Here is a 25,514-nt window from a genome sequence, read left to right as displayed (position 1 = left end):
TCAGTCTCCTTTTGAAGGGTGGATTTTCCATTTCTTTAATTTGAATTTGACTCTCTCAAACATGGGAGACAAAAATTGCAACCAGTTTTCCAGATGAGTTCTCATCAGTGCCTTGTACAACAGTAATGACACTTCCAAATACCTTGCTATATTAGCCTGTTTCACAGTGGCATCACATTGATGGCTCATAGTCATCCTGTGATCAACCAGTACATCCAGGTCTTTCTCTCTTCTTCCCTCCTGCCCATCCCATTGCTTCCAAATGATGTGCCCTGAATTATTCTGAATCCAGTTACCTAAAGCTAATAACTAACTATATGCAAGCCCAATATGGCAAGCTTGGCAGGCACCCCGCTTGGCTTAACAGAGAAATCTTGGGAGAGATTAAACACAAGAAAGAAGCTTACAAGAAGTAGAAACTTGGACAGATGAGTGGAGAGGCATATAAAAATACTGTTCAGTCATGCAGGCATGTAACCGGGAAGGCTAAAATGCCACTGGTGTTGCAGCTAGCAAGGGATGTGAAGGATAACAAGAAGGGTTTCTACAGGTATATGTTAGTAACAACATGAAGGTCAAGGAAAGTGTGGGACTTTTACTGAATGGGGAAGGCAACCTACTGGCAGGTCACGTGGAAAAAATGAGGTATTCTATTTATTTATTTGGCCTTAGTCTTCACAGATGGGCAATGGGCCTAGTACAGTATGGGAAGGCGGTAAGTAGCCCTCAGTCATGAAAGAATAGGTTAAGGACTGCTTAGAAAAAGTGGACATAGACAAGTCCATCAGGCCAGTTTTGATGCATCCAAGGGTGCTGAGAGAGTTGGCTGATGTGATTGCAGAACCATTGGTCATTTGAAAACTCCTGACCATGACCAGCATCTGATGAAGTGAGTCTGTGCTCACGAAAGCTCATGCTCAGAACTTTTCTGTTAGTCTGTAAGGTGCCACAGGACCCTTCTTTGCTGTTACAGATCCAGACTAACACAGCTACCCATCCGATACTTGAAAACTCCTGGCACTCCCATACCACCAGCTGAAATAAGGAACTGAGGCTGTGTCTAGATTACAGGGATTTGTTGACAGATGTTTTTGTCAGAAGATACCCTCAAACAAAACTTCAGTCAAAAGATTGCTCTTGCTTGGCAATTTGGCCACAATCTGCCCTGTCAACAGAAGCAGCCGGACTACCTAGCTGCTCCTTCAATAAAACGCCCAAATGTAAGCATGGCAGACAGGGCTGCTTGGTGTCCTGGAAGACCTGTCTGTCGACACAGCACCCCCTGGAACGTCCAGGCCAGCTTACTGTCTACACAATGCCTTGGGAATCTGGACGCTCCGCGGATTGTGTTGGCAAAACAGCTGTTTTGCTGACAGAACCCTCTAGTGTAGATATAGCCTGAGACATGAAGACATTTGGAGGATGGGTCAATGGTGCAATGTTTAGTTTGCAGTCGGTCAGAGGCAGAGCATCAGTCCTGGAGCCAGTTTTGTTCAATGTCTTCATTACTGATCTGAATGATAGATGGATCACACCCTCTGCAAGTTTGTGGCAGCTGCTAAGCTGGAGGGAGCAGCTCATTTGCTGGAAGGTATGGATAGGGTCGAAAGTGGTTGAAGGATTGGGCCAGAACAATTGTGATGAGGTTCAGGAAGGATGACTGTAGAGTGCTGCACTTAGGATGGAAGAATCCCATGGATTGCTACAGGCTGGGGACTGATTAGTCAGGCAGCAGTTGTGCAAAAAAGCACCTGGGGATAACAGCGGAGGAACAGCTGGGTATGAGTCAACAGTGTGCTCTTGTTGCCAAGAAGGCTAATGGCATATTGGGCTACATTAGTAGAAACGTTTCCAGGAGATTGATTGAGCTGATTATTCTCCTCTGTTTGTCACTGAGGCCACATGTAGACTACTGCATCCAGTTTTGGGGCCCCCCACTACAGAAAGGATGTGGATAAACTGGAGCAAGTCCTGTGTAGGGCAGTGAAACTGATTAGGGAGCTGGGGTGCATGACTTGTGAGGAGAAGCTGAGGGAACTGGGATTATTTAGTCTGCAGAAGAAAAGAATTGGGGGAAGAGGCAGGATTTTATACTGGTCTTCAACCACCTCAAGGGGCATTCCAAGTAGAATGTTTTGTGCTTGAGTGCAGTTATGTAACCCAAAAAATTACATGTGTAAGCTGCATTGTCACAGTAAAGAGTTTGGACTATTGCACTGTATGAGATGAACTGAAATGTACTCCAGGGGGTCCTCGTTATAAATCCAGGTTACTTTCCTAAATAATGCAACTTATAGTGAAACGACTTACAAAGGGGAGTTATAAAGGTCCCTTCCAGTTCTGGTGTTCTATCCATAAGGAATAATGTAATTAGCTTGAAATACATTCCCAACACAGACAGTTCACACGTGTGGTACATATAATGTACCTATAACCCACAAAAAACAATAAATTGAATTAGAATAGAAATAAATAAATAGATACATAATAATATAGAATAAAATAAATAGAAAAAGATAAGCCAGCTTCCCACCAGTCTCCACCCGCTGCTCCCCATAGCTCCGGCAGCTACCTGCCAGCTCTCCGCTGACTCCTCACCCACAGCTCTCCGCCGGTCCCCCATGACTTCAGGACTCACTTCCAGAGCCACCCCGCAACCACAATGCTCTGCTAAGTTCCTGGCTTTTGGTCCCTTGTCCCCTAAATGACAAGTGCAGAACAGTGCAACGTATAATGAATCTGCTTTCCTGAATTACTTAACGAAATAGAAGGGAAACAACTTACAGCAAAGCGACTTACAACAAGGGCCCTCCGTATTTCTTTTATCATTTTTACAGTTCAGATATTTGTTATAAAGTGAGCACTGTGCACTTGGTATTCTGTTTGGTAAAAGTACAACAAATCAGTACATTCAAAAATAGAGAAAAAATCCAAAAATGTAACATGTTTCAATTGTTATGCTATTGTTTTAACAGTGTGATTAATGTTGTGATTAATCATAATTGATTTTTAATCACAATTTTTTGAGTTACCTGTGTACTTTAACTGCAATTGACAGCCTAAATGAAAATGAAAATATTATCAGTATTAACAGAAGAAAGACACGGTGGTTTGTGTGCCTTGGAAAAACTTCTGTTTGGATCTCACCAGTCATTTAATGTCACACACACAACATTCAACCAAACATTATCCATCAATGTTTTGCTTATCAGGATCAGAGCTAAATCCACAGGCCAGGTGACGAGGAGTGAGTATGGGTACAGCTGGCATGCTAGTGACAAAAATAGTTCAGGGTGCCTGTGCATTTCCATCATAGGCTGTTTGGGTTCTGATGCCGTTAGCGTTTTTGATTCATTATCTTTTAAAGATAACATTCTCAAGGCCTACTCTGCCATGGTGAATCACTGTGGGAAGCCTGAGCATGAATGATTCAGTTTCTCCTGAGATGTGGATAGTGGACAATCTAATGTTTCCTAGCTGTTTGTGGTGATCCATTTTCACCAGCTCTGGGAGGGGCAAAAAAAAATACAACTGGCTGGGAAGAGAGAGCTGACCTTTTGCAGAGAAAGAGTCGCTAAGCTGAAGCTTTCAGAGTTTGGCAGAATGCTATTTTGACTTTCATGAGTCAGGCCAGACAGAGAATACCACTTACTTTGGCAAAATTTTTGCTGCTCAGGTGTAAATAAGCCACCCACTCATCGACGTAAGTTACAGTGACCTAAGTGCCTGTGTGGACAGTACTATGTTAGCAGGAGAGTCTCTTCCAACATAGCTACTGTCTTGTGGGGAGGTGGATTTATTATGCCGATAGGAGAGCTCTCCTCCACCGGCATACAGATCTTCACCAGATGCCCTAAAGTGTACGGTAGACAAGTTCTTAGAGTCTGAAAGGCACCAGTGCTCGAAGACACTGCTAGGACTGATGCCTGTACAGTTTGTAAGTTGAACATATGCTGCTACAGGTGGGAATTATTCGATAAAATATCCTACTGTAGATTGTAGCCATGGTCGTGGCCTACACTTGCAGCTGCACATACCAATGCTGCGTTAGCTCCCTCACTCCTGACGCCTTGAACACTCAGAGCTTTCAAGGCCAGAAGGGACCACTGTGACCTTCCAGCCTGAGCTCCTACCTAACACAGTCCAGTGAGCTGCAGAAAGAGACCCCCAATCTTGAGCCACAAGTACCAAGTGATGGAGACGCCACCACAGCCCTTTGTGTTCTCCCTGCTAGGACCCTGCACTGTGCATTGCTAATCCTTGGCGTCATCCTGTCTCTCATCTCTGTTGAAGCCTAACGTTCTTAACCCGAGCCTTCCTCTGCAGCTCCTGGTCAGCTCATCATCTACCCCACAGCCCTATGCCCAGAAACCCTCTGCTTCCCCATACAGTGAGGTGGAGAGCCTGGCAGGCTGGCTAAGAACTGGCTGTGACTGAAAGCCCCAAGACACAGTACTGTTTTATGTCCAGCCTCACAGTTCACATGCTGGAATGGCTGCACTTTCCAGTCTGCATTAAACTTAGCTGCTTTTTGCTGATGTAATATTGATTTACTTCCAATGTTTCCTGTCCTGAGTTACCTGTGACTGATGGTTTTATAGGGTCACATGTGAAAATAAGGAAACAGGTCAGTATAAAGGAATTTGGATCTATAAATAGATTTGCTGCTCCTTTTACACTTCATAGCACAGCCCTGTGTGCTGTGCCAGCTCAGGTCAAAACTCCAGCTGTGTTGGGCTTTTTTTAAAAAAGCTATAGTTTATGTTGAACTGCCATTGTAGCTTCACAGAAGATCAGGGTTGGAAGAGACCCCAGGAGATCATCTGGCCCAACCACCTGCTCAAAGCAGGACCAACCCAAACTAAATCATCCCAGCGAAGGCTTTCAAACATGGCCTTTAGGATGGAGATTCCACCACCTCCCTTGGTGAATTAATTTTTATCCTGTCTCATGGCTCACAATAAGGGCTGCAGCCCTCATGCCACACGCCACCTTTAGCTGCATTACATCATGTGTCTGGTGCAGTAATGAACAGCAGTCTAAGGAACTGACAGACTGTGAAGGATATGGAAATGCTCCATTTCCTTGCACTTTGGGTATGCCACAAAAGGGGCTAGCTCTGCTGGGCACTCAGGCCACTGGATGATGAGCTAATATACCTATGAATGGGTGCTTTGCTTGGGGACTGCAGGAGCTGGCTGGGGGAGGTAAGAGGCCTGTAGCAAAGCACGAGCTGCTGCTGCTGAATGGTAGCATAGAGGTGTCTGCTACGTGATAGCTCTGCAGGCCCAGATTCAAGACTTCTTAGGCCTTACGCCCCAGAGGTGGCTGTATGCATATGGTTTATGAAACTCTTGGGTCCAAATGCCTTAGAAAGTATCTTTATATCCTGTATCGGAGGAGTAGCCGTGTTAGTCTGGATCTGTAACAGCAACGAGGGGTCCTGTGGCACCTTATAGACTAACAGAAAAGTTTTGAGCATGAGCTTTCGTGAGCACAGACTCACTTCATCAGATGCTGGTCTTGGAAATCTGCAGGGCCAGGTATAAATAAGCCAGAGCAAGGGTGGGGATAACAAGGTTAGCTCAGTCAGCAAGAGTGAGGCTTACTACCAGCAGTTGATCTGGAGGTGTGAACACCAAGGGAGGGGAAGCTGCTTTTGTATTTAGCCAGCCATTCGCAGTCTTTGTTTGAGCCTGAGCTGAGGGCATCGAATTTGCGGATGAACTGTAGCTCAGAAATTTCTCTTTGGAGTCTGGTCCTGAAATTTCTTTGCTGTAGGATAGCTACTTTTAAGTCTGCTACCGTGTGGCCTGGGAGACTGAAGTGCTCTCCTATGGGTTTTTGTATATTGCCATTTCTGTTATCTGATGTGTGTGTGTTTATTATATCCTGGTTTCAAAGGGCCAATGTAACAGAAAAGAGACACTGCTGCAGAGCTAACACTGCCCTTTCCTTTTGCAGAGAATGTGATAAATGGTCAGGACTATGAGGTGATGATGCAGATAGACTGTGAAGTAATGGACACCAGGATCCTCCAGATCAAAAGCTCCTCCATACCTCTGTACCTTCGAGAACAGCAAGAGAATCAGACCAGCCCATTCTACAGTGCTGCTCCCACCGTCCCCGAGACAGCCCCCAGCAGGAGAGCAATCGTGGAATCACTGCAGTAGCTCCCAGAATCCTTGGAGCTGCAGTCCCTGAGCCTCAGCAAGGAAGCAGAATTGTTGGGTGGTACAGACCACCTTCACCCAGTCACTAATATTAGGTAAACAGCTGGGGAGCCCCAGCTCAAGCCCTAGGCACTGCCACTTGTAGTAGTCAGTCAGTCTGGTCTTTCCAGGCTTCTAGAACTCCAGAGAGCTCAGCCTGGGCATAATCTCTCCTCAAACACGATGTTTAAGCAGAACCGCATGATGCTGACCTGCTCATTGCCTGCCCAGCATTACTGATGCTCCCCATTCAGCCTTTCCCCTGTCTGATACATCCCAGGGTCATCCAGGCCAGTGTTTGCCATCAGCCTTGGAATGGCACAAGTAAATGACCTCCCCTGCAGGGACTGGGCAGGCAGGGGAAGGAAGCTGGGCAGAAAGCTGGTGATATGTGGGAGTGGCAGTACAGCCAGGCCAGTGAGCAGGGCTGGGGCCAGCTTTACCTGCTGTATGATCTGCATAACTCCCTTGACTCCCATTTGTAAATACATGCGAACCCAGACCCTACCTCCCTGGTGCAGGGGGGCTGAGGTTTGATTACCTGCTGGCGATTCTGTGGAGGGAGGCTCTGGTAAAAGCCTACAGTTACAGTATTTATTTATGCTTAAGTGTGTTATCAAAAAGGACAGGAGAAGAATAGGCAAGTTTATCTGTGGAGGGGGCAGCAAGATACGGGATGCCCTCAAGCCAGCAGCACCTCTGCAGAGGTAGGGCTGCAGCTTCCATCTGGAACAGTGTGCAGGGGACCAGTCTGCTCATGCTCTGCTCTGCACTTAGTGCTCAGAACCAGGATGGGCGAAAGCAATAGCTGGCCTGGCCTCTGTGACTCCCCTTTCAGTTCCACACAGTAACTACAGCTGAGCTCTTCACTGCCCTGAGCAGGCACAGAGTACATACCCCCACCCAAAAGCCAAACAAGCATTAAGATCTGCTATCTGACCACCTGCAACACACAGGTTGTGGTGGGGATTGTTCTAGTCTAGTAACTACCACCAGCGCTCTCCAGCTGCTCAGTCTGAATGTGTTTCCCTGGAACCCTATTGTACCCAGTACCCTTCATTCCTTGCCACATTAAGCTGCTCCTTCTGTTCAGGCACACACCCTCTTCTAACTGAGAGAAGGGAATTCCGGCCACCTGATTCCTTGCTAAGGGATTTGTGCTCCTCCCTTGTGGGGATGGAATGGTTGAGAAAAGCTTTGTGCTCTGGCGTGCTGATGCTGATTCTAGCCCAGCAACCAGGAATAGCCTTCGATGATTTGGTCCCTGGAGAAAGCCAAGCTACAGGTAACTGAGTATCTGCAGAAACAACCAGATGCCCCATTACGAGAAGTTTGGGGGGTGGGGAGGGATGCACAAAATGCTGTAATAAAGAACTTTTTCCTTTGTGCCCTGTGTGAGCGGAGTGTGTGGGTTTATAAGGAGCTGGCACACTGCCTCCCCTGCAACTTGTGGTGCACCTTTGCCAGGTGGTGACTGCGCCAGCATCTGCTGTGTTCTCAGTCATGAGATCAGACATGAGAGCCCCAGTCTCTCCTTGAAAGGTCCTGTCTGCCATCTAGTTGCCGGTACAACATGGGGCTTGTCTGGAACAGAGCAGATCTGTGTGGGGCTTTCTAAGCCCAGTCCCTAAGGAGGCAGTGTCCATGCTTATTCCTGTGTGTCTTTAGAGTGACTGCAGTGCATTGCAGTCGGAGATTTTTGTTGTTTAATTCCTGTGTCTGAGCAGCTTGGCCCTGATCCAAGTTATACAACGCTAGAGAGAAGGAACTAGTCAGTGTGGTGAGCTGTTTTTCATGCTTCCTGTTATGGGAGGTTCATAGAATCTCACAGGGTCTTTTTCACTTGTGTGTGCCCTAGTGGAACATGGGCTTCTTGCAGCTGAGGGATGGATTGTCCATTGAGTAGCCCAAGCTACATTGCAAGTTACAGGCCAGGTAGCTGAATGACACCTGGGCAGTACAGCAGAGAAATGCCAGTCTAAAATGAGTGGGGTATTGGGGCCCAGCTACAAAAGCCAGAGCTACCAGCAGACATGAATACCTCCATAGCAGGGACCACCACTCTTGCTATGCAGTGGCTATTTTCGCAGTACCCCAGAATAATGCCTGGAGGCAGTGGGATTCCACTGCTTTACCACTGCTCTACAAATGAGTGACAGATGTGGCTTCACTAGCCATTAGGACTCGTAGCTACTGGCTGCATGAGCTCTGGCAGAGGAGCAAAGGTGGTAGCCTACAGGCTAAGGATTACTAAAGACTGGGCTATGACAGGACACAGGATGTGGGGTCGGGGGGGACAGCAGTTACTTTTGCAAAGTGGAATTTTTCAAGTTTGTGGTGGCTTTCTGTGGATGTGTGGGAGAGCACATTCATGCTTCCCAGCTGATTGCACTGGAAGTGGTACAGTAACAGTGCTAACATTCAGGGACACATTTTCTGCAAAGGGGGAGGGCTTCCTGCAGATAGTCAGTAAATGCACTCCTTGGCCAGTGGCTGCCAATGCTTACATGCTGAGAGGGGGTGGGGCGCAGATGCCTTGTCCCAGTCCTGGTGCTCACATATTTGGCATCAGTGCTTACAATGGTCAATGCTGTAGCAATCCACAAGGAACACCTAGTTAAAAGCATTTATTTTACAATTCTGTTAACCTTCTTTTACCAGCATTGTGACTTAGCAGATCAGTGAAAGGATCCAGCCCTTGGCAAGTGTAATGAAGCCTGTGATGAAAGATGTGCGTGTTTCTATGGATTGTACTGGACTGGTGATACTTAATTGTCTTAATCATTAAACTTTCTGTTAACCTCGTTGTGTGGCTTCCACACTTGGCCTGCACATATCAGTGATGCCAGAGGAAATAGCAGGAACACTGGAAGCCAATCTGCAGTCCTTATGGTTTGATTGTACAGGTTAAATTGCAGAATTCAGCTCATTAATTTTAATCGTCTTGATCTTGAGTTGTTTGTTTTTATTTGAAGGGGCAGCTCTGATTAAAATAGCTTAATCTTGCATAAAAACACACCTTCCCTGCCTCACTGATACCTCAGGTTATTAAAGTGTCTTTTTAAACATCCTTTTCACCCTGATGTTCTGTGTTTTTCTGCTAGCAGATTTACATGGTGTTGCTCAGCTACTTGGTTCAACTAAGTTTTTGAGAGGAACGGTTTGGAAAATAAAGGGCAAATGAACATGCATGCTTTATTTAAATGATTGTAATTTTCAAAAATAGTGTGATACTAAGTGAATTTTTATTTTGGAGTTTTTAGAAAGGGATAATTAAATTTGTCTGCTTTAATTTTTTTTTAGTAAATTTTTTAAGTGGGAATGCCATAAGTGTATTTTTTTTCTTAATCCTTGTAAATTCTTATCATTTGCTACGTTCTGACAAAAAGGGCTATAGTCAGTTTTGTTTCCAATAACATTTTCTTCTAGTTTTCAGAATTTAAGCATTGATTTAGGTGTAGCAAAACAGAGCATTACTCAAAATTTCGCTGTTTTTTGTAAATTTTATTGAGAGGCAATCCTATTCCAGGTTCATCCCATTTTTCTGGCTCATCTTGGTTCAGTCTCAAAATTCACTCAGTTATGAAGACTGTACTTGATTTGGCGATTGTCTCTTGTCTGTTTGGTTTTATGAATAGCAGTCCCATTGTCCTGGCACAACCAAACTCTCACCTGGCTTTAAGTTATGAAAAGAGGAAGCTGTATACCAAATTTGGTAGTCCTGGATCTTACTGTTTAGGAGGAGTTCTTGATCAAACTGGCAAACAGCGCTCTAAAATATATAGTAGATTTGCCCTTCACTCACCTTGAATGGTGAAAGCAAATCTAGTTGGGTTCTTGTATTTATACCCCTCATCCCCATTGTCTGAAACCCCGCTGTTCATTTTCATGTCACTGCCACTTTTTGGCTCCCATTTCCAACACAAAGCTGATGTCTGGCTGTCAGTCACTGCAAGGATATATTGAAATCACCCTAAGAACTGTTTTACCTGATGAGTTGGTTTAATGTCTCTCAGATGTTTGTTACATTTTTAACACAATGAAACCTTTAATTCTTCCTCAAGTGTCCCCGTGGGTGCTCCACGATAGGTGTTGGGCTCGCCCCGGCGCCGCAGATCAGATCTTTCCAGCAGTTTCTGCTGGACTGCGCATGCGCCGGCATGCACCGCTCCCCTGCGCGCTCCCGGCTACGTGCGCGATCCGGTCCCCGCCAGTTCCTTCTTAACCGCCATCGGCTGCAGACGGAATCTGCTCAGGCTGCGGCCAGAGTCAGCATATTTAGAGTTTTTCAGAGTTTTAGAGTTTTCTTTCAGAGTTCTTAGTTAAATTGTTTGTTTCTTTATTGCAAAAATATATAGATAGATAGATAGATAGATATATAAAAGTAGAAAGTCTTAGTAACGAGAAGGAGGAGTGGAGGCAACCCGGGGACGTGAAGGCCAGTAGGCCTCCTGCTGCAGCAGGCTGGAGTCCGTGAGAGGGAAGCAGGCACAGAGAAGGTGCTAAGTACCCTATTAACAGCTCAAAGACTCACCGCAATGTCCTCTTCAGGATTCAAGAAGTGTGAGTCGTGCCGCGAAGCTATGCTGGCCTCTGATGGGCACAGTCAATGTATTAGGTGCCTGGGGGAATCACACGTCACCCAGAAATGCTTCTTCTGTGCAAAGCTCATGGCCAGAGCCAGAAAGGATAGAGAAATGCGGCTGAAAATGCTGCTGTTTGATAAGGCCCTCCAGCCAGACATGCTGGAGAGGCCTCAACCGGAGGGACCCACAGGGCTCCATAAAAGGAAGGCGGTGTCCCTCACCCCCTCGGTGCAGAAACGGAGGAAGCTCTCTCCAGCCCGATCCCTGCCGGCGGTCACAGCGAGCAGGACGGGTGTAGCACACAGCCCCCAGCCGCAGTCACAAGCAAGCGGCAGTGCAGCAGCGCACGTGGCAGAGGCTGAGCCTCCGATTACTAAACAGCCGGCCCGCACATTCAGAGCAGCGGCCAGGCAAGCGCCAGAACTGGCGGCACAGACCCCCGCAGCACCAACGGTGCAGGGCCAACAGGCACGTAGCCTGCAGGCACCGGAGGAGACCACCCGCGTGTCACCGTAGATGAGCATGCCGAGCGCGGCGCCGACAGCGGAGCCGAGATCCCCGGCATGGGGAGGTGCGGAGCCAGCCCCGCAGGGGAGGGGAAAGGCAGCAGCGAAAACCCGGCACCGCAGCCCTTCTCTGGACAGGGCTGCAGGGCTGCTCTCATCAAGTCCTCCCCTTATGCTGCGTACACCAACCAGGAGACATGGGTGTCCCCCAGCCTACCCAGAGCCTCCTTCCCTGTTCCTCCAACCAGCATCACCATGGCTCGGGCCACCCTCGCCTTTTCTGGGATTTGACCCTCTGGAGTACTACCACAAACCAGTTTCACCATTGTCTCAATCATCCAGACAATCTCGCTCCCCCAGACATCGGGGGTATGCACCTCAATAGTGGTCCAGGTCTCCATCCCAGGAACCATGCCCGTGCTGCCACAGTCGTCCTTATCACGCTGGGCATAGACACCACAGGCATACACCCAGGGGCAGGTCCCCCTCGACCGCCCAGTACCCCCGCGGGCACTCACGGACGGGGACGGAAACACAGCTGTCTCAAGGGGAGCTGATTTTGGAACCCTGAGATTTTCCCTCGCAAGCCTCTAGTGAGAGGGTGTACCACCGGCAGCAGGACCCTGAGAGTTCAAGGGAGGTCTACCCTAGTGGTTCCTCCTTGTCCTCCCCCGACAAGGCTACGGCCCCCGGGGATGTTGCCCGCCCCCCCAGCCCCGGACGACCTCAAACAGTTTCAGGAGCTGTTTAAAAGGGTGGCTTTCATGCAAGGCATCCAAACAGCAGAGGTGCAGGAGAAGCACCACAAGCTCCTCAAAAACCTGAGGCCTCCGGCCTCGTCCAAAATCGCTATCCCGCTCGACAAAGCAATCATGGAGTCTGCTACCACCATATGGCAGACCCCGGCTTCCGCTCCACCTATAAACAAGAGGGCGGATAAGAAATGCTTCGTCCCCGCGAAGGGCATGGAGTTCCTGTTTAGTCTCCCACAACCAAATTCTCTGGTGGTAGAATCGTCCCAGCAGAGATCGAAGACTTCCCAGTACAAAGCGGGGGGAATGGATAGAGATGCCAAGAAGCTAGAGCTATTTGGCAGAAAGGTATACTCCTCCTCCACCCTGCTGCTGAGAATGGCTAATTATGCAGCACATCTAGCGAACCACAATTTCGACATTTACTCCAGGCTTACTTCTCTCATGGATTCACTTCCAGAAGATAAGAAGCCGGTGCTGAAGGCCATCGTGCAAGAGGGCTATGCAGCTTCCAGGACGGGAGTCCAGATCGCCCTGGACATAGCAGACACGGCGGCACGCTCAACGGCTACAGCAGTGGTCATGCGCAGGGAATCCTGGCTCCAGACATCGGGTATCCCGAGGGATCTGCAGGCAAAAATTGTCGATCTCCCTTTCGACACGCAGAAGTTGTTTGCAGAGTCAACTGATTCGGTCCTTCATTCCAGTAAAGACTCAAGAGCCACACGCAGAACCCTGAGTATTTATACCCCTCCATACAGAAAGAAAAAGTATTACCCTCAACAACGGCAATACCCGTACCAACCTCAGCGTGCTCAGTACCAACGGGGCTACGACCAAGGGCGGCATCAACAGCAACAACAGTATAGAACTCCTAAGCGACGTTCCCAACAAGGCCGTGCATCCTCGGGGCAGGCCCAAAGGCAACAGGTTTGACGGACTGGTCGAGGGCTGCACTATTACTACCATCGCGCAATGTCATCCACAATTAATGTTCCATCATCGCCTCCAACCGTTCCACTCACAATGGCAAAAGATCACCACAGACAAGTGGGTACTAGAGATCATAGCCACGGGTTACGTGATCCCCTTTCAGTCGCTCCCACCACCAAGACCTCCACCCAGGCCTCATCTCAGGGATGCCTCCCACGAGGCGAAACTCAAGCACGAGGTGGACCACCTGATGCTTACAGGGGCGGTCGAAAGAGTGCCAGAGCGACTTCAGGGGAAAGGGTTTTATTCACGATACTTCCTCACAGAGAAGAAAACAGGAGGCTGAAGGCCCATCTTAGATCTTCGAGGCCTCAACCGGTACTTGCACAAACAACGCTTTCAGATTATCACAGTCGCCTCTATACTCACGGCACTAGACAATGGGGATTGGTTTGCAGCCCTCGACTTACAAGATGCGTATTTTCATATAACGATCCACCTGGCTCACAGACGTTTTCTCCGGTTTATGGTCGGCAAAGAACATTTCCAATACAAAGTTCTGCCCGTTAGGCCTCTCCTCGGCCCCAGAGTCTTTACCAAGACCCTGGCAGTGGTGTCAGCCTACCTGCACAGATGGGGTATTTATATTCCCATATCTGGACAACTGCCTACTGAAAGGGGCCTCAAAGGCGGAGGTACTACGCATGACACGCGTAACAGCAAACACGTTTTCTTCTCTGGGTCTGGTCATCAACCTTGCGAAGTCAAAGATTGACCTCACACAGGACATAGAGTTCATAGGGGCACGCATAAATTCTATCACAGAAAGGGTTTATCTACCCAATGCTCACTTTTGCGCCATTGGTTCCCTGGTACAAGTCATTACATACAGCCCCACGGTGCCGGTTGTAACGTGCTTGCAGCTGCTCGGCCACATGGCAGCGGCAACGTTCGTGGTACAGAACGCCAGGTTGCATATGCGCAACCTACAACACTGGCTGGCGAGCGTTTACAAGCCGGCATCCCATACCGTCCGCAGGGTGGTGTCGCCCACGACAGAGGTGTGCAGATCCCTGCAATGGTGGGTAAACCCCAAGAACATGCTAACGGGTACCCTTCCACCAACCACAAATCTCTATTTCTCACCACCGACGCCTCCCACATAGGGTGGGGAGCACATATTGGCGAAAAGGTGACGCAAGGACTGTGGTCCCCTACGGAACAGTCACTGCATATAAATATACTGGAGCTCAGAGCGGTGTTCAACGCCTGCAAACGCTTTCAAGACCACATGCAAGGCAAGGTATTCGGGATCAATACAGACAATATCTCCACCATGTTTTATATAAATCGACAAGGCGGAGCTCGATCCCGTGCCTTATGTGCGGAAGCAGTCCGGCTGTGGAACTGGTGCATCGCCGACAATACAACGTTGAAAGCCTCGTACTTACCAGGCGCTCACAACGTGAAGGCAGACCAGCTGAGCAGGCACTTCGCACTCACACACGAGTGGCATCTGCTATTCAAGGTCCGCTCCGATCTGCTACGACCGATTTTTCATGCATGGGGGTTTCCCCAGATAGACCTGTTTGCCACTCAGCACAACAAGAAGTGCCCCCAATACTGCTCCAGGGCCTGACTGGGGCGGGGGTCCCTGGGGGACACGTTCACGATTTCATGGAAGGGCCCACTGCTTTACGCGTTCCCCCCCACTGTGCTCATCCACAAGGTCCTGCAGAAAGCCAGGAGGGAGAGAGCCCACATGATCCTAATGGTCCCCACATGGGATCAACAGCAATGGTTCCCCTTGCTTCTCCGCATGTCGGATTGTCCACCGCTTCCCCTTCCGGTAGCGCCGGACCTGCTCACGCAGGCCCAGGGGTCCATAGTGCATCCACACCCCCGGGGCCTGCGCCTACAAGCATGGTTAATCCATGGCTCAGCTCCCTAGAAAGTACATGTACGGAGGGAGTACAACAAGTCCTGGAAAGTAGCTGAAGGATCTCCACCAGGAAGACCTACAAACAGAAATGGACTCGATTCACTGCATGGTGTTCCACCAAGCAGTTAGCTCCCCTTGAAGTGCCTATACCTGTCATACTAGAATACTTACTGGACCTCAAGAGAGGCGGGCTCTCCCTCTCCTCGTTGAAGGTCCATCTCGCCGCTATATCGGCTTTTCGGCATAAAGAGGAAGGGCCCACGGTGTTTGCCCATCCTATTGTTACCAGGTTCCTGAAGGGGCTGGTAAACCTGTACCCCACTCGGAAACCGCTTCCACCATCGTGGAGCTTGGACTTGGTGCACAGCACACTAACGGGACCACCCTTTGAACCCTTAGCCACGGTTTCCCTCCGTCTCCTTACGATAAAGACAACCTTCCTTCTTGCAATCACGTCAGCTTGCAGGGTCAGTGAGCTCGCAGCAGTTATGGCAACGCCGCCCTGCACGGTATTCTCAAAGGAAGCGGTAACCTTACGGCTGCACCCAGCCTTTGTTCCGAAAGTTTCTTCAGAGTTCCATCTTAACGAACCTATAGTTTTACCCGAAGCCTCATAGCTCCAACAAGGAGGCACGCCTGCACCTCCTGGACGTGAGGAGGGCGTTGGCCTTCTACATAGACAGAACTAAGTCCTTCTGGAAAACGGACAGACTCTTAGTCTCTCTCGCTCCCGGATCAAAAGGAGAGGGTCTCTCTTCACAGAGAATCTCGAAACACATTGTGTCCTGCATAAAGATGTGCTACGAACTTCGAAAGACTCCTTTACTGGCCCCGCCTAGAGCTCATTCCACCTGGGCGGTGGCAGCATCAACAGCCTTTTTCAAGGGCATCGCACTAAAAGACATTTGCAGAGCGGCGACCTGGTCATCCTATGACACCTTCGCCAAGCATTATGCCCTACACCGGGTATTCCAAGAGGATATCCGCCTCTCGACAGCAGTCCTTTCAGGGGCAAGCTGCACATAACCTGATTACCCACCTCCTTTCTTGGGTTACTGCTGGGTAGTCACCTATCGTGGAGCACCCACGGGGACACTCGAGGAAGAAAGAGAAGTTACTCACCGTAGTAACGATGGTTCTTCGAGATGTGTCCCCGTGGGTGCTCCACCACCCGCCCATCCTCCCCGCTTCGGATCTCTGTTTGGTGTTTTGCAGGAGCATCCGAGGCGGTTGGTCAAGGAACTGGCGGGGACCGAATTGCGCACGTGGCCAGGAGCATGTAGGGGAGCGGCGCGCGCCAGCGCATGCGCGGTCCAGCAGAAACTGCTGGAAAGATCCAATCTGCGGTGCCGGGGCGAGCCCGACATCTATCGTGGAGCACCCACAGGGACACATCTCGAAGAACCATCATTACTACGGTGAGTAACTTCTCTTTTTGACCTAAAATAAATGAATTCTGTCCCTCACTGTCTGATCTCCCCAACCTTATGGACCACCAGCATGTCTTCCAGGATGCACAGCACCACACTCTGCGTAACTTGATTATTCACAATCTCTTGAACACCACAAGATTTCACAAAATTTTTCAACTATGAGAAACTGCTATTCAAGGTCCGTTGCCTCATGCTGACTCACTCCATGACACACTAGCACCATGCCCAACGGCAGCCAGGATGTGCGGCTCTCTGTGCTGGAAGGCAGTAAGAAATGAGCCTGGTACAGCAGGCTCTCTACACACTAACTCCTAAAGCATGTCCTAAAGCTTCAGATCCAGCCCTAGATCCATCGACCCCCCCAGTTCTGCAACTGACTCCCTCAGCACTCCAGAGGACCAGACTAAAGCCAGCAAAGCCATTATGGCAGGGCACAGACGGTGTAGCAATCCCTGGAAAGTTTGTAAGATGGATGCAGCAGGGCTATTCGTCCAAATTATTTTTAGACCTGCAAAATCAAATCCTGTTTGAGGATTAGGGTCTGATGCTGTTCTGACTTCTACTTTTAATAATATATAGGATCACTGTATGCAGAAACAGTAACTTTATTTCATGGTTATAAATAGGGCCTTATGAAAAGGGAGTTGCAGGAGCAGTGCAAGGTTATTTCGGGTGGAGAGGGGGTGTGTCTCAGTATTGCCACCCTCATGGCTGCACTGCTGCTTTCAGAGCTGAGTGGCTGGAGAGCACAGGTGGTGGCCCGGACCCCAGCACTGAAGGCAGGACCCCACCAGCAACAGTGTAGGAATCCTCCCACTGGGGCTGAGCAGGCAGCAAGAAGGCACTGGTAGTGGGAGTGGGTCACCGCACAGAGCTGGGGGTGGGGGGGCAGCAAGTGTCTGTCCACCCCTCAGCACAGTGGTGGCAGCAGTGCCAGGGAAAGCAGTGAGAGTGCTCCCCAAAGCCGTCCTCCTCCCACCACTGTTCCTTTCCTACCCCAGCTCCCGGCCTCAGACCACGAGGAAGCTGACCCTGGGATGCAGGGAAAAGGTGTCTGGGATCCTGCAGCGGTTGCCTGCCCTTGGGTGTGCATCAGGAGTGAGCAGTGGGTTGGCGTACAAACACTGCAGCCACTGCGCGCCTCCTCCAGCATGGCTGTTCCAAGGCCAGCGAGCGCATGGTGCTCTCCTGTCCCAGTAGCCTTTGGACAGCCTCTTCCTGATCTGTGTTGGCAGCGCACAGTCCAGTTCGTGTTCTGCTCCCTGAGAATAAAACAAACCCCCCAAAAAAACCCCAAAATTGCAAAGGTACAAGACTTTATTACTGGATGTGTGTAAATACAACAAGCTGCTGGCAGAGCTGTGAATGCATCGCCCAGGCTGGAAATGCACTACCTGTGTGGCGTGGCAGCAGCCTGGGGGACTGCAGGGCAGGCACAAACCTGAGCCCCCAAACTACTGTGCTAGAGTGGTGCAATTAGTACAGCCTGACGTATGTGGAACTGTGCTGCTGTCAGGCCAGGCATGCTCTGCCCATGCTGGGAGGGAGCAGCTCCAGGAAGACGTGGCCCAATGATAAAGCTGAGCCACTGCTGGGGGGGGGGTGATACACGTACAAGCAAATACTGTGGCCAGGGGCGGGGGGGGGGGGGGGGTGCCTCGTCTGGGGCCAAGGTCAGCCAGCGTTATGTACAAGTAGCCATTCATTGTGCCTGTTTCTGGCAGGGCACTGCCAGCGTGGCTCCCAGCACAGTGCTCGCACTAGCAGGACAGAGGCAGGCCACATGTGGGCAGCGCTACAGCAAGAGCTTATGGCAGCAAAGGCAAATCACGGCACCACTGGCTCACAGGTGCCATGTAGCCCAAGGAGGCTGCAGCACAACACACTGGTGCCACAGCTGTCACATTCATCTGTGGCTCTTTGGGACTGTCACAAACCTGACTCAGTGCACACAGCATGCTCTGCGCAGCCCCTGAAAGGACCGGCCTTGCCACCTCTGCGTGCGCCACTTGGGCCCAGCAAGGCTGGTTTGATCTTTTTATTAGTTATTGGTTAGTTTAAAAAAGTAACACGCTGTATTTGTTTTCCCGTTCTGCATGACCGTTGCATTGCTTGAAAGGGAATCAGGATTCAGCCCTTCCGTCAGAGACACCGCTCGGCAAATGGACTCATGAAGCAATGCCCCGCCCGTCCTCCCTGCGCAGGATGGGAGACAGCAGCATCAGTACAAAAGAGAAGCAAGGTTATGCCAAAAATAATGGGTTTGATTCTGGCCTGTGGACTGATCTACAATCCACTTTAAAAACAGCATGTCCTCGTCAATTTGTACAAAATAATAATAATAAAAGATGCCAGTGGCCCTTTCAGTGTGTCCTGTGGCCAGAGTCTCAATAAGCAAAGATCACGTGGTATGTGACCTGGTGCCCATTGTCCCAAGCATAGAGCAGGCGGTCCTTCGGGTTATAGTCTATCTGGGTAATGTAGGAGTACTCGTTCTCAAAGAGCAGACGCGGGATGATCTGCGTGTTGGTGTGAGTGTCGAAGGCATACGAGATGTTCGCGGTTTTATGGTTGTAGCTGTCCACAGCATAGAGCACCCCACAGATGACGAAGCAGTTCCCGTAGAAGTTCCGGCGCAGGCCTGTCCGCCATGTGGTCTCCTTCTGGGTGCTCAAATCAGCAGCGTTCAGCTTGCTCAGGACAACGACCTCCTGGCTGAAACCTTCGTAGCTGATGGCTGGGTAAATGACCCAGAGCCCGTTCTCATCCACAGCAAAGTCTATGTCAGAGTGGCCCTGCCACTGCCATGGCGTGGCCTCCTCAAAGGCCACATCATGCAGCATGGCCCAGGCAGCTACGTACCTCTGCTTCAGGTTGTATTTAATGATGTTGCGTGTGAAGGCCCGGTTGTAGTAGAGGGAGCCATTGTAGACTGCATGTCCTGTGCCAATCCAGCTGTAGGGGAGTTTGTAGGAATTGCTCCAGCGCCCTGGCCAGCAGAGACATTGCACCAATTAAACCCTTGGCTCGCGCCAGGTTCTCCTCTGCCTGCCCTCTGTCACTCAGCAACCTCTTCCCCCGGCCACCCCTTTCTCTTTGCTTTGCCACTGCAGCTGCTGGCACCAATTAGCACTTGCTGTGCCAGGATTTGGCAAATGCAGGTCATGCTCTGCAGGGCCAGTGTCCCTCTTCCAGGCCAGTGACCCATGGTGCCACCACCACTTCCCTTCCCCACCCAGCACCCTGGCTCTCGCCCAGGCACCACACTATTCTAGTGCCTTAGGGGCATACACAGTCCTATCCCCAGGGTCGCTTGGTCGTCGGCTAGTGGTCCTCCAGGCAGGGCCATGCCCATTCCCAGAGGGACTGCAGCTGCTCTATGTTGGCAGTGAGGGCGTTAGGCACCTGAATACCATTGAGCCTCTGGCTTCTCGTTTTAAGAATGCCCTTTCTCCCTGGCCAGCCTGCTCTAGCCCCTGCTCCCTCCATTATGAGTGAAGCTCAGCTATGAACCAAGGGTCTTCTGCACCGGACCAGTACAGCAGGCTGCCTTCAGCCTACGGCCCTGCTTGTCTCCACCACCATTCCCCTGCTCCTTTGAGGCTCAAAGCAGCAGCAGTCACCACCCCTCCCCCACCCCACCCCCACTTACCCTGGTGACTTTCTTCCCTCTGTCTCAGTGACCCCAGATACTCCCTACCCAAACTTGCTGATGCTAGCCTGGCTTCTGCACCTTCCCAGGACCAAATCATGCCTGTCCATCTGGCTACAGACCTGCAGCTTGCCTCTGACCTCAGACCCTCTCCCTCACAGCAAGGAAATCCCAGTGTTTCATGGCAAGGAGGTAAGGCAGTTGGGCTGGGCTGCCTGCACGTATCCAGGAGTCCTATCATCACCAGCAACCGCAACACTGCAACCAGCAGACAGCAGCTGGCCTGGCCCAGCCGGATGGAGTTGTGTCACAAGCCAGGGCTCATGGTGACTGAGTGTATTGCTGAGAAGCTGAGTCATGCCCAGGACAGCTGCACAGAGCCATCCCATGCAGCTGGGACACAGACTGGAGACTGGGCCATGCCCACCTGCAGCAAGACACCCAGTGACCAGCACAACTAAGGGACCTGGAGGGCTGGGTGAGCCACCGAAGTGCGTACCTTGTTTGAAGTTCTCCAGGTTTCGGAATTCCACCAGGGTGTTGCCATAGTAGTAGTTGGTGACGTAGATCCGCTCATCCTTGGCTAGCGGATCCTTCATCCAAGCGCCTTCATTCCGCCCATAGGTGTTCTGGGTGGTGGGGCCTGAGATGGTGGATAGTGTGTCTTTGCAGCGCCCTAGGACAGGGGAAAGGTGTAGTCACTCACTCGACAGTTACTGGGGATGCAGGGGCTGTGCTGAACCTCTTCTCAAGCCACAGACTGAGGCATCAGGCAACTTCATGCAGCTTCCCAAGGCCATTCCCCACCCACCTCAGCAGCTTCAGAAACCACGGCCTACAGCTGGTCCCCAGTGCAGGCCCTGGGACTCAGCAGATGTTCTGCCATGCCAGGCTGCATCGGCACTAGCTGCACTGTGCAGGTTCCTCTATCAGGCAGCCCCACTGCATGGAGCAAATTGGGTGAATTACCCGTCTGCCACCAGTCCCTTCCCCTGCAGCAGGGATGGCAAATGTCGCTAGAACAGGAGCAGGGCTCAGGGCTAGAGTCTGCAAGAGCTGCACACCACCTGCAGGGGACCCTTAGTGTGTCACCTGCCAGCAGTGCCCAGAGAAATCTGAAGATCTTCAAGGGCTCCATGAATTGCAGAAATTCAGTGGGCTTGACTCATAAAGCCCCAAGCACCAGTGCTGGAGCACGAGCAGAGCTGCATTCACTGGCTGAGCTGCAGTCCCAAAGGGCTGGCTGCCTTCTGTCAGGGCCAGCTTGGGACCAGAGTGGTAGAAGGTGCAACCAGCATCCAGGGGCTACATTCCCAGCTGGACTTGGGCCCATAACTGCCTCCTTAGGTCTCTTGGTCTAAGCCATAGGCATGCCTGTTAATCTCAAACCCACTCAGCTGCCATTGCAGGCATCTCTGCGCATGCGCGCGCGCGCACACAAAAAAGACCGATGCGGAGGCCTGGCCTCAGCGAAGGTGATCTACTGAAGCCTGGCTCCTCCCATCCCCATCCTGGGCTGCAGTCACACTTCCTGGCCTGCTTGCTCCGTGGCCAGGGAGCGCTTGCTTATGGACCGACACAGCTCCACTGGGAGCTACTACAGGGGCAGGACATGCCCCTCAGCGGGGGTGGGGGGGAGGGGAGGGCCTGAATTCAAGTTTTTGCCCCAAGGCAGCTACAAGGTTTGTATTTTTTTAACACCCCCCCCCCGCCCCAAGATGCCCAAGGTTTGGCATCTGGGGCATCAAACCCTGAGTGCAGTGACCTGATCACTGGGCTGTCATGGCAGGAAGGGGTCTCACACCTGGTGCAGGTGTCCAATGCCAGGACAAGGTCACAGCTGAGCATCCTGCACAGCAGGAGGTGCTTATGGCCCAGTTCCTTGGGAGTGGGGTGCTGAGGAGCTCTGTTCCATAAGCCCTGCCATGTTCCCGACCATTCACTCCTGTCTGGCTCAAGCAGCTCCCATGCAGTTTATGGCTTCAGCCAATCCCAATCAGTGCTTGCCACAAACCACTGGGAGCCTGGCCAGAGGAGGGCACGGGAGTGGCAATGGAGGGTGATATTACAGTGCCTAAATCCTGTTGTGAACCTAGTCCCAGGAGCTCTGGCTAAGCCACTAGCTCTGGGCTGGGCAATAATTTCTGATAGGGCGCCAGGCCAAGAAGTTGGAAAGTTGCTGCGGACAGCACACTGCCATGATCTTAATGGAGGAGGCATGGGGTCTGGGATGGAGACTGGGTGCAGAAGGGAGCTTAGGATAAGGGACTGGCGTGCAAGGGGTGTGGAAGGCAGTTTGGGTGAAGGTGGTGGTTGTGATGTGGGGCAGGGCTCTGGGATGCAGGAGGAAAGTGCGGGGGTTTGGGTTGCGACCTAGGGCAGGGGACTGGGGTGCAGAGTCTGGGAGGGGTTGTGGGTACAGGAGAGGGGGCAGACGGACGTGGAGAGGGAGGCTACATGATGGAGCAGAAAGCATGAGATGGGCCGGATCTGGAACTTGGCAGGCTGCACCTGGTCCATGGGCTGTATTTTACCTACCCCCTGTGCTAGCTCCCTGTCTTTCAAAGAGCCTCTGTTCCAAAATACTGCTGTGCATGTGTCTTTGCAAAGTTAGCTTAGACCATGAGGCCTCATACCCACCCACCCACTGGGCTGCTGGGCCACCAGAAGAGTGGAGGAGGGCAGACTCACCAATGATGCTTCTCAGATCCTCCTCATCCAGGCTCTGTCTGGGTGTGGGTTGGAGCGTATGGCGGGCTGGCCTTGAAGAGGCTGTGGCAGCTGATGCCGCATGCATGGAGGCCACAGTGCTTGTCCCAGTTGGTGGCGAGATGTGGCCCATTGTGGCTGCCGTGGCAATGGTTGCTTTTGGGGCGGTGGCGCTGGGCAGGAGCTGTGCAGCTGTGGATATCTGTGTGCCTGTCTGGGTCACAGCTGCTGGTGTCCACGTGGCTGCTTCACCTACCAACCCATGCATGGTGGTGGCTGAAGGCGTGGCAGAGATCCCCAGTGCAGATGAGCGATGGTCTGCAGTGGCTGTAGGAACTGCTGGGCTAAGGGCTGCTGCCTGCTGACTGGAGGGGGCTGGGGTGGCAGTGGACAATGGCAGAGGCGTGGTGGCAGTTTCTGCTCCTGCAGCCCCAGCGATGGCAGGGGCGGCTTGTGAGAGGGACGCTGGCAGGGGAGCAATGTCCTGGCGTGTCAGAGGCCTGCCCGTTGGTGCCGGCATCCTCGTGGGGCTGCTTCGCTCGTGGCTGCTGTGCCTCAGGAGCTGGTCTTCAATCAGCAAATCCACTGTGTGGGCCCCACTGAAACCCTCGTCCTCTGCCAAGCAAACATGCGCATGTCACTGGGGGGGGGTGGCAAGACCTGATCTGGGCAAGGTGACCTGTACTAGCCTGGCCCCATTGGTGCGCAGAGCACAGTCAGGCCACAGCACTCAGCCAGCCCATGGTGAGCCGGCGCCCCAGCAGTGTGTGAGCATGGCCCAGCTCTGGCACCAAGACGCGGGGGGGATTTCTCGGCAAAACAGCCATTTTGTTGACAAACCCCATGGGGCCTCCGGTGTTCCCTGTGGGGGCTGTCGACAGCAGAAGGGCAGAGTGGAGCGTTTCTGTTGGCAGCGGCAAGGAAGCGCACCGCTACCGACAGAGAGCTGGCGACAAAATGCCAGTCTGGACTTTGGGGCGGGGGGGGGGGGGGGGGGGGGGGGGGCGTGTCAGAAGTTTTTTTTTGTGAGATCTCTTCTGCCACAAAGTGCCAAATCGCTGTACCCCCGCCCAGCCTGAGTGCTGTTAATATGTGTGTTTACCAGCCTTCGTTATGGCCCCGAGCCATATGGGGGTGGGGGACTGTACGTCACCCACATCAGGGTAGGACCTGAGCCCACACACAAGGTCACTGCAGACAAAGCTAGAACCAGAATTCGTCTCTCTAACACAAAAGCTCCAACCTCACCAGCCTGCCTGGCAAAGGGCCTGGTCTCATGGGCCGCTATTGCCCTGTAGCCGTGGGTGCCTGCTCAAAGAGCTGTGCTTTACTGAACACATTGGCAGCCTCTGCTTTGTCATAGCCAGCAAGCCCAGAGTTAAGCCCTAGCAAGGCCCCAGACATGGGCACTATTACATGAGCAATACTGGCTGTGACCTCCCACCTCCAGAATCCTGCTGCCCAGTGCCCAATGGCAGGCGCACAGCACCTGGAGGCACCTGCAAGCCCCATGTGTTCAGGGTGCCCTGTGTGAGCTGGGTACATGAACACAAAGGCTGTAGCTACACTAGCGCCCCCCTCCTCCCGCCCCTGCTTTGAAAGCGGGGGGGGGGGGGGGGGATGCTCACTTTGGGGTATACTAATGAGGTGCTTCATATTCATTGCAGCACCTCATTAGCCCATCCCAAAGTGGCTCATCAGCATCCTGCCCACCCCCTTGTGAAAGCGGGGTGGTTGGGGGGGTGCTAGTGTAGACATAGCCAGTTTTTTCCCTCTGGCGCTAACTAGGGAGCCGATCTGCTGTCATTATTACCCTGCCAATAAATAGGTAGGACCGGCCAGAAGTACGGCTTCATAAAAAAGGTCACGTAAGGTGGTCAGAAACATATTGCCCTGGCCCTGCATTACAAGGCATTGCTTTAGCTGTGAATTTGGTTGGTGTCTGAAGTCAGTTTACTGTTGGACATGTTCATTTAGCTGTACTTAGGTAAGTGCTTTTTTTTTTTTTGCGGGGTGGGGGAGGGGCAGCTGGCCCTGTATGTAAGAGGAGAAAGCAGGTCAGCGAGAAAGCGCATGGCTTGGAGGTCTTTTTGCTACTTGCAGGAACCATGGGCTGGTGGAACTGGTACACAGACCAGCGGCTGCTCAAGACAAGCTGCTACCCTAGGCAAGCTACCTGACTAATGGCCTGGATGAGGGAATGGATTGCACCCTCAGCAAATTTGCAGCTGACACTAAGTGAGGGGTTAGGTAGCTACGCTGGAGGGTCGGGACAGGGTCCAGAGAGGCCTAGACAAATTGGAGAATTGGGCCAAAAGCAATTTGATGAGGTTCAACAAGGAGAAGCGCAGAGTCCTGCACATGGGCTGGTAGAATCCCAAGCACTGGTACAGCTGGGGCCTGACTGGCAAAGTAGCAGTGCAGCAGCAAAAGACCTGGAGAGTACAGTGGATGAAAGGATGGATATGAATCAACAGGGCGCCCTTGTAGCCAAGCAGGCTAATGGCATGTTGGGATGCATTAGGGGAAGCATTTCCAGCAGATCTAGAGAAGTTATTATCCTCTTTACTCGGCACTGATGAGGTCACATCTGGAATATTGTGTCCAGTTCTGGGCTCCCCCAGGACAGAAAGAATGTGGATGCATTGGACAGGGTTCAGCGGAGGGCAGCAAAAATGATTAGGGGGCTGGAGCACATGACCTATGTGCAGAGGCAGAGGGATTTGGGCTTATTTAGTTTGCAGAAGAGAAGACTGAGGGGCAATTTTATAGCAGCCTTCAGCTTCCTG

The 25,514-nt window shown here is 51.5% G+C and overlaps 2 protein-coding genes across 5 annotated transcripts in view; one reads left to right on the top strand and one right to left on the bottom strand.

Moving 5' to 3' along the window:
* Positions 1–7,599, top strand: part of ATF6 (activating transcription factor 6) — a 153,503-nt gene extending 145,904 nt beyond the window's left edge. For all 3 annotated transcript variants that reach the window (XM_075002222.1, XM_075002223.1, XM_075002221.1), the window contains exon 16: positions 5,965–7,599. In XM_075002222.1, coding sequence (XP_074858323.1) covers positions 5,965–6,173 — 209 coding nt within the window. In that variant the 3' untranslated portion in view covers positions 6,174–7,599. The remainder of the gene's footprint in view (positions 1–5,964) is intronic.
* An 8,785-nt stretch (positions 7,600–16,384) lies between these two features.
* The window catches only part of OLFML2B (olfactomedin like 2B), a 42,003-nt gene continuing 32,873 nt past the window's right edge, over positions 16,385–25,514 (bottom strand). The window contains exons 6-8 of one of the 2 annotated variants that reach the window (XM_075002743.1): positions 22,708–23,340; positions 20,516–20,692; positions 16,385–19,353 (exon numbers count right to left, since the gene is read on the bottom strand). In XM_075002743.1, coding sequence (XP_074858844.1) covers positions 18,752–19,353; positions 20,516–20,692; positions 22,708–23,340 — 1,412 coding nt within the window. In that variant the 3' untranslated portion in view covers positions 16,385–18,751. The remainder of the gene's footprint in view (positions 19,354–20,515; positions 20,693–22,707; positions 23,341–25,514) is intronic. The other variant, XM_075002744.1, reaches the window with a different exon arrangement.

The sequence above is a fragment of the Carettochelys insculpta genome, chromosome 9 (genome assembly GCF_033958435.1).
Source record: "Carettochelys insculpta isolate YL-2023 chromosome 9, ASM3395843v1, whole genome shotgun sequence".
NCBI lineage: Eukaryota > Metazoa > Chordata > Testudines > Carettochelyidae > Carettochelys > Carettochelys insculpta.
This window is presented reverse-complemented; position numbering and strand designations above follow the sequence as displayed.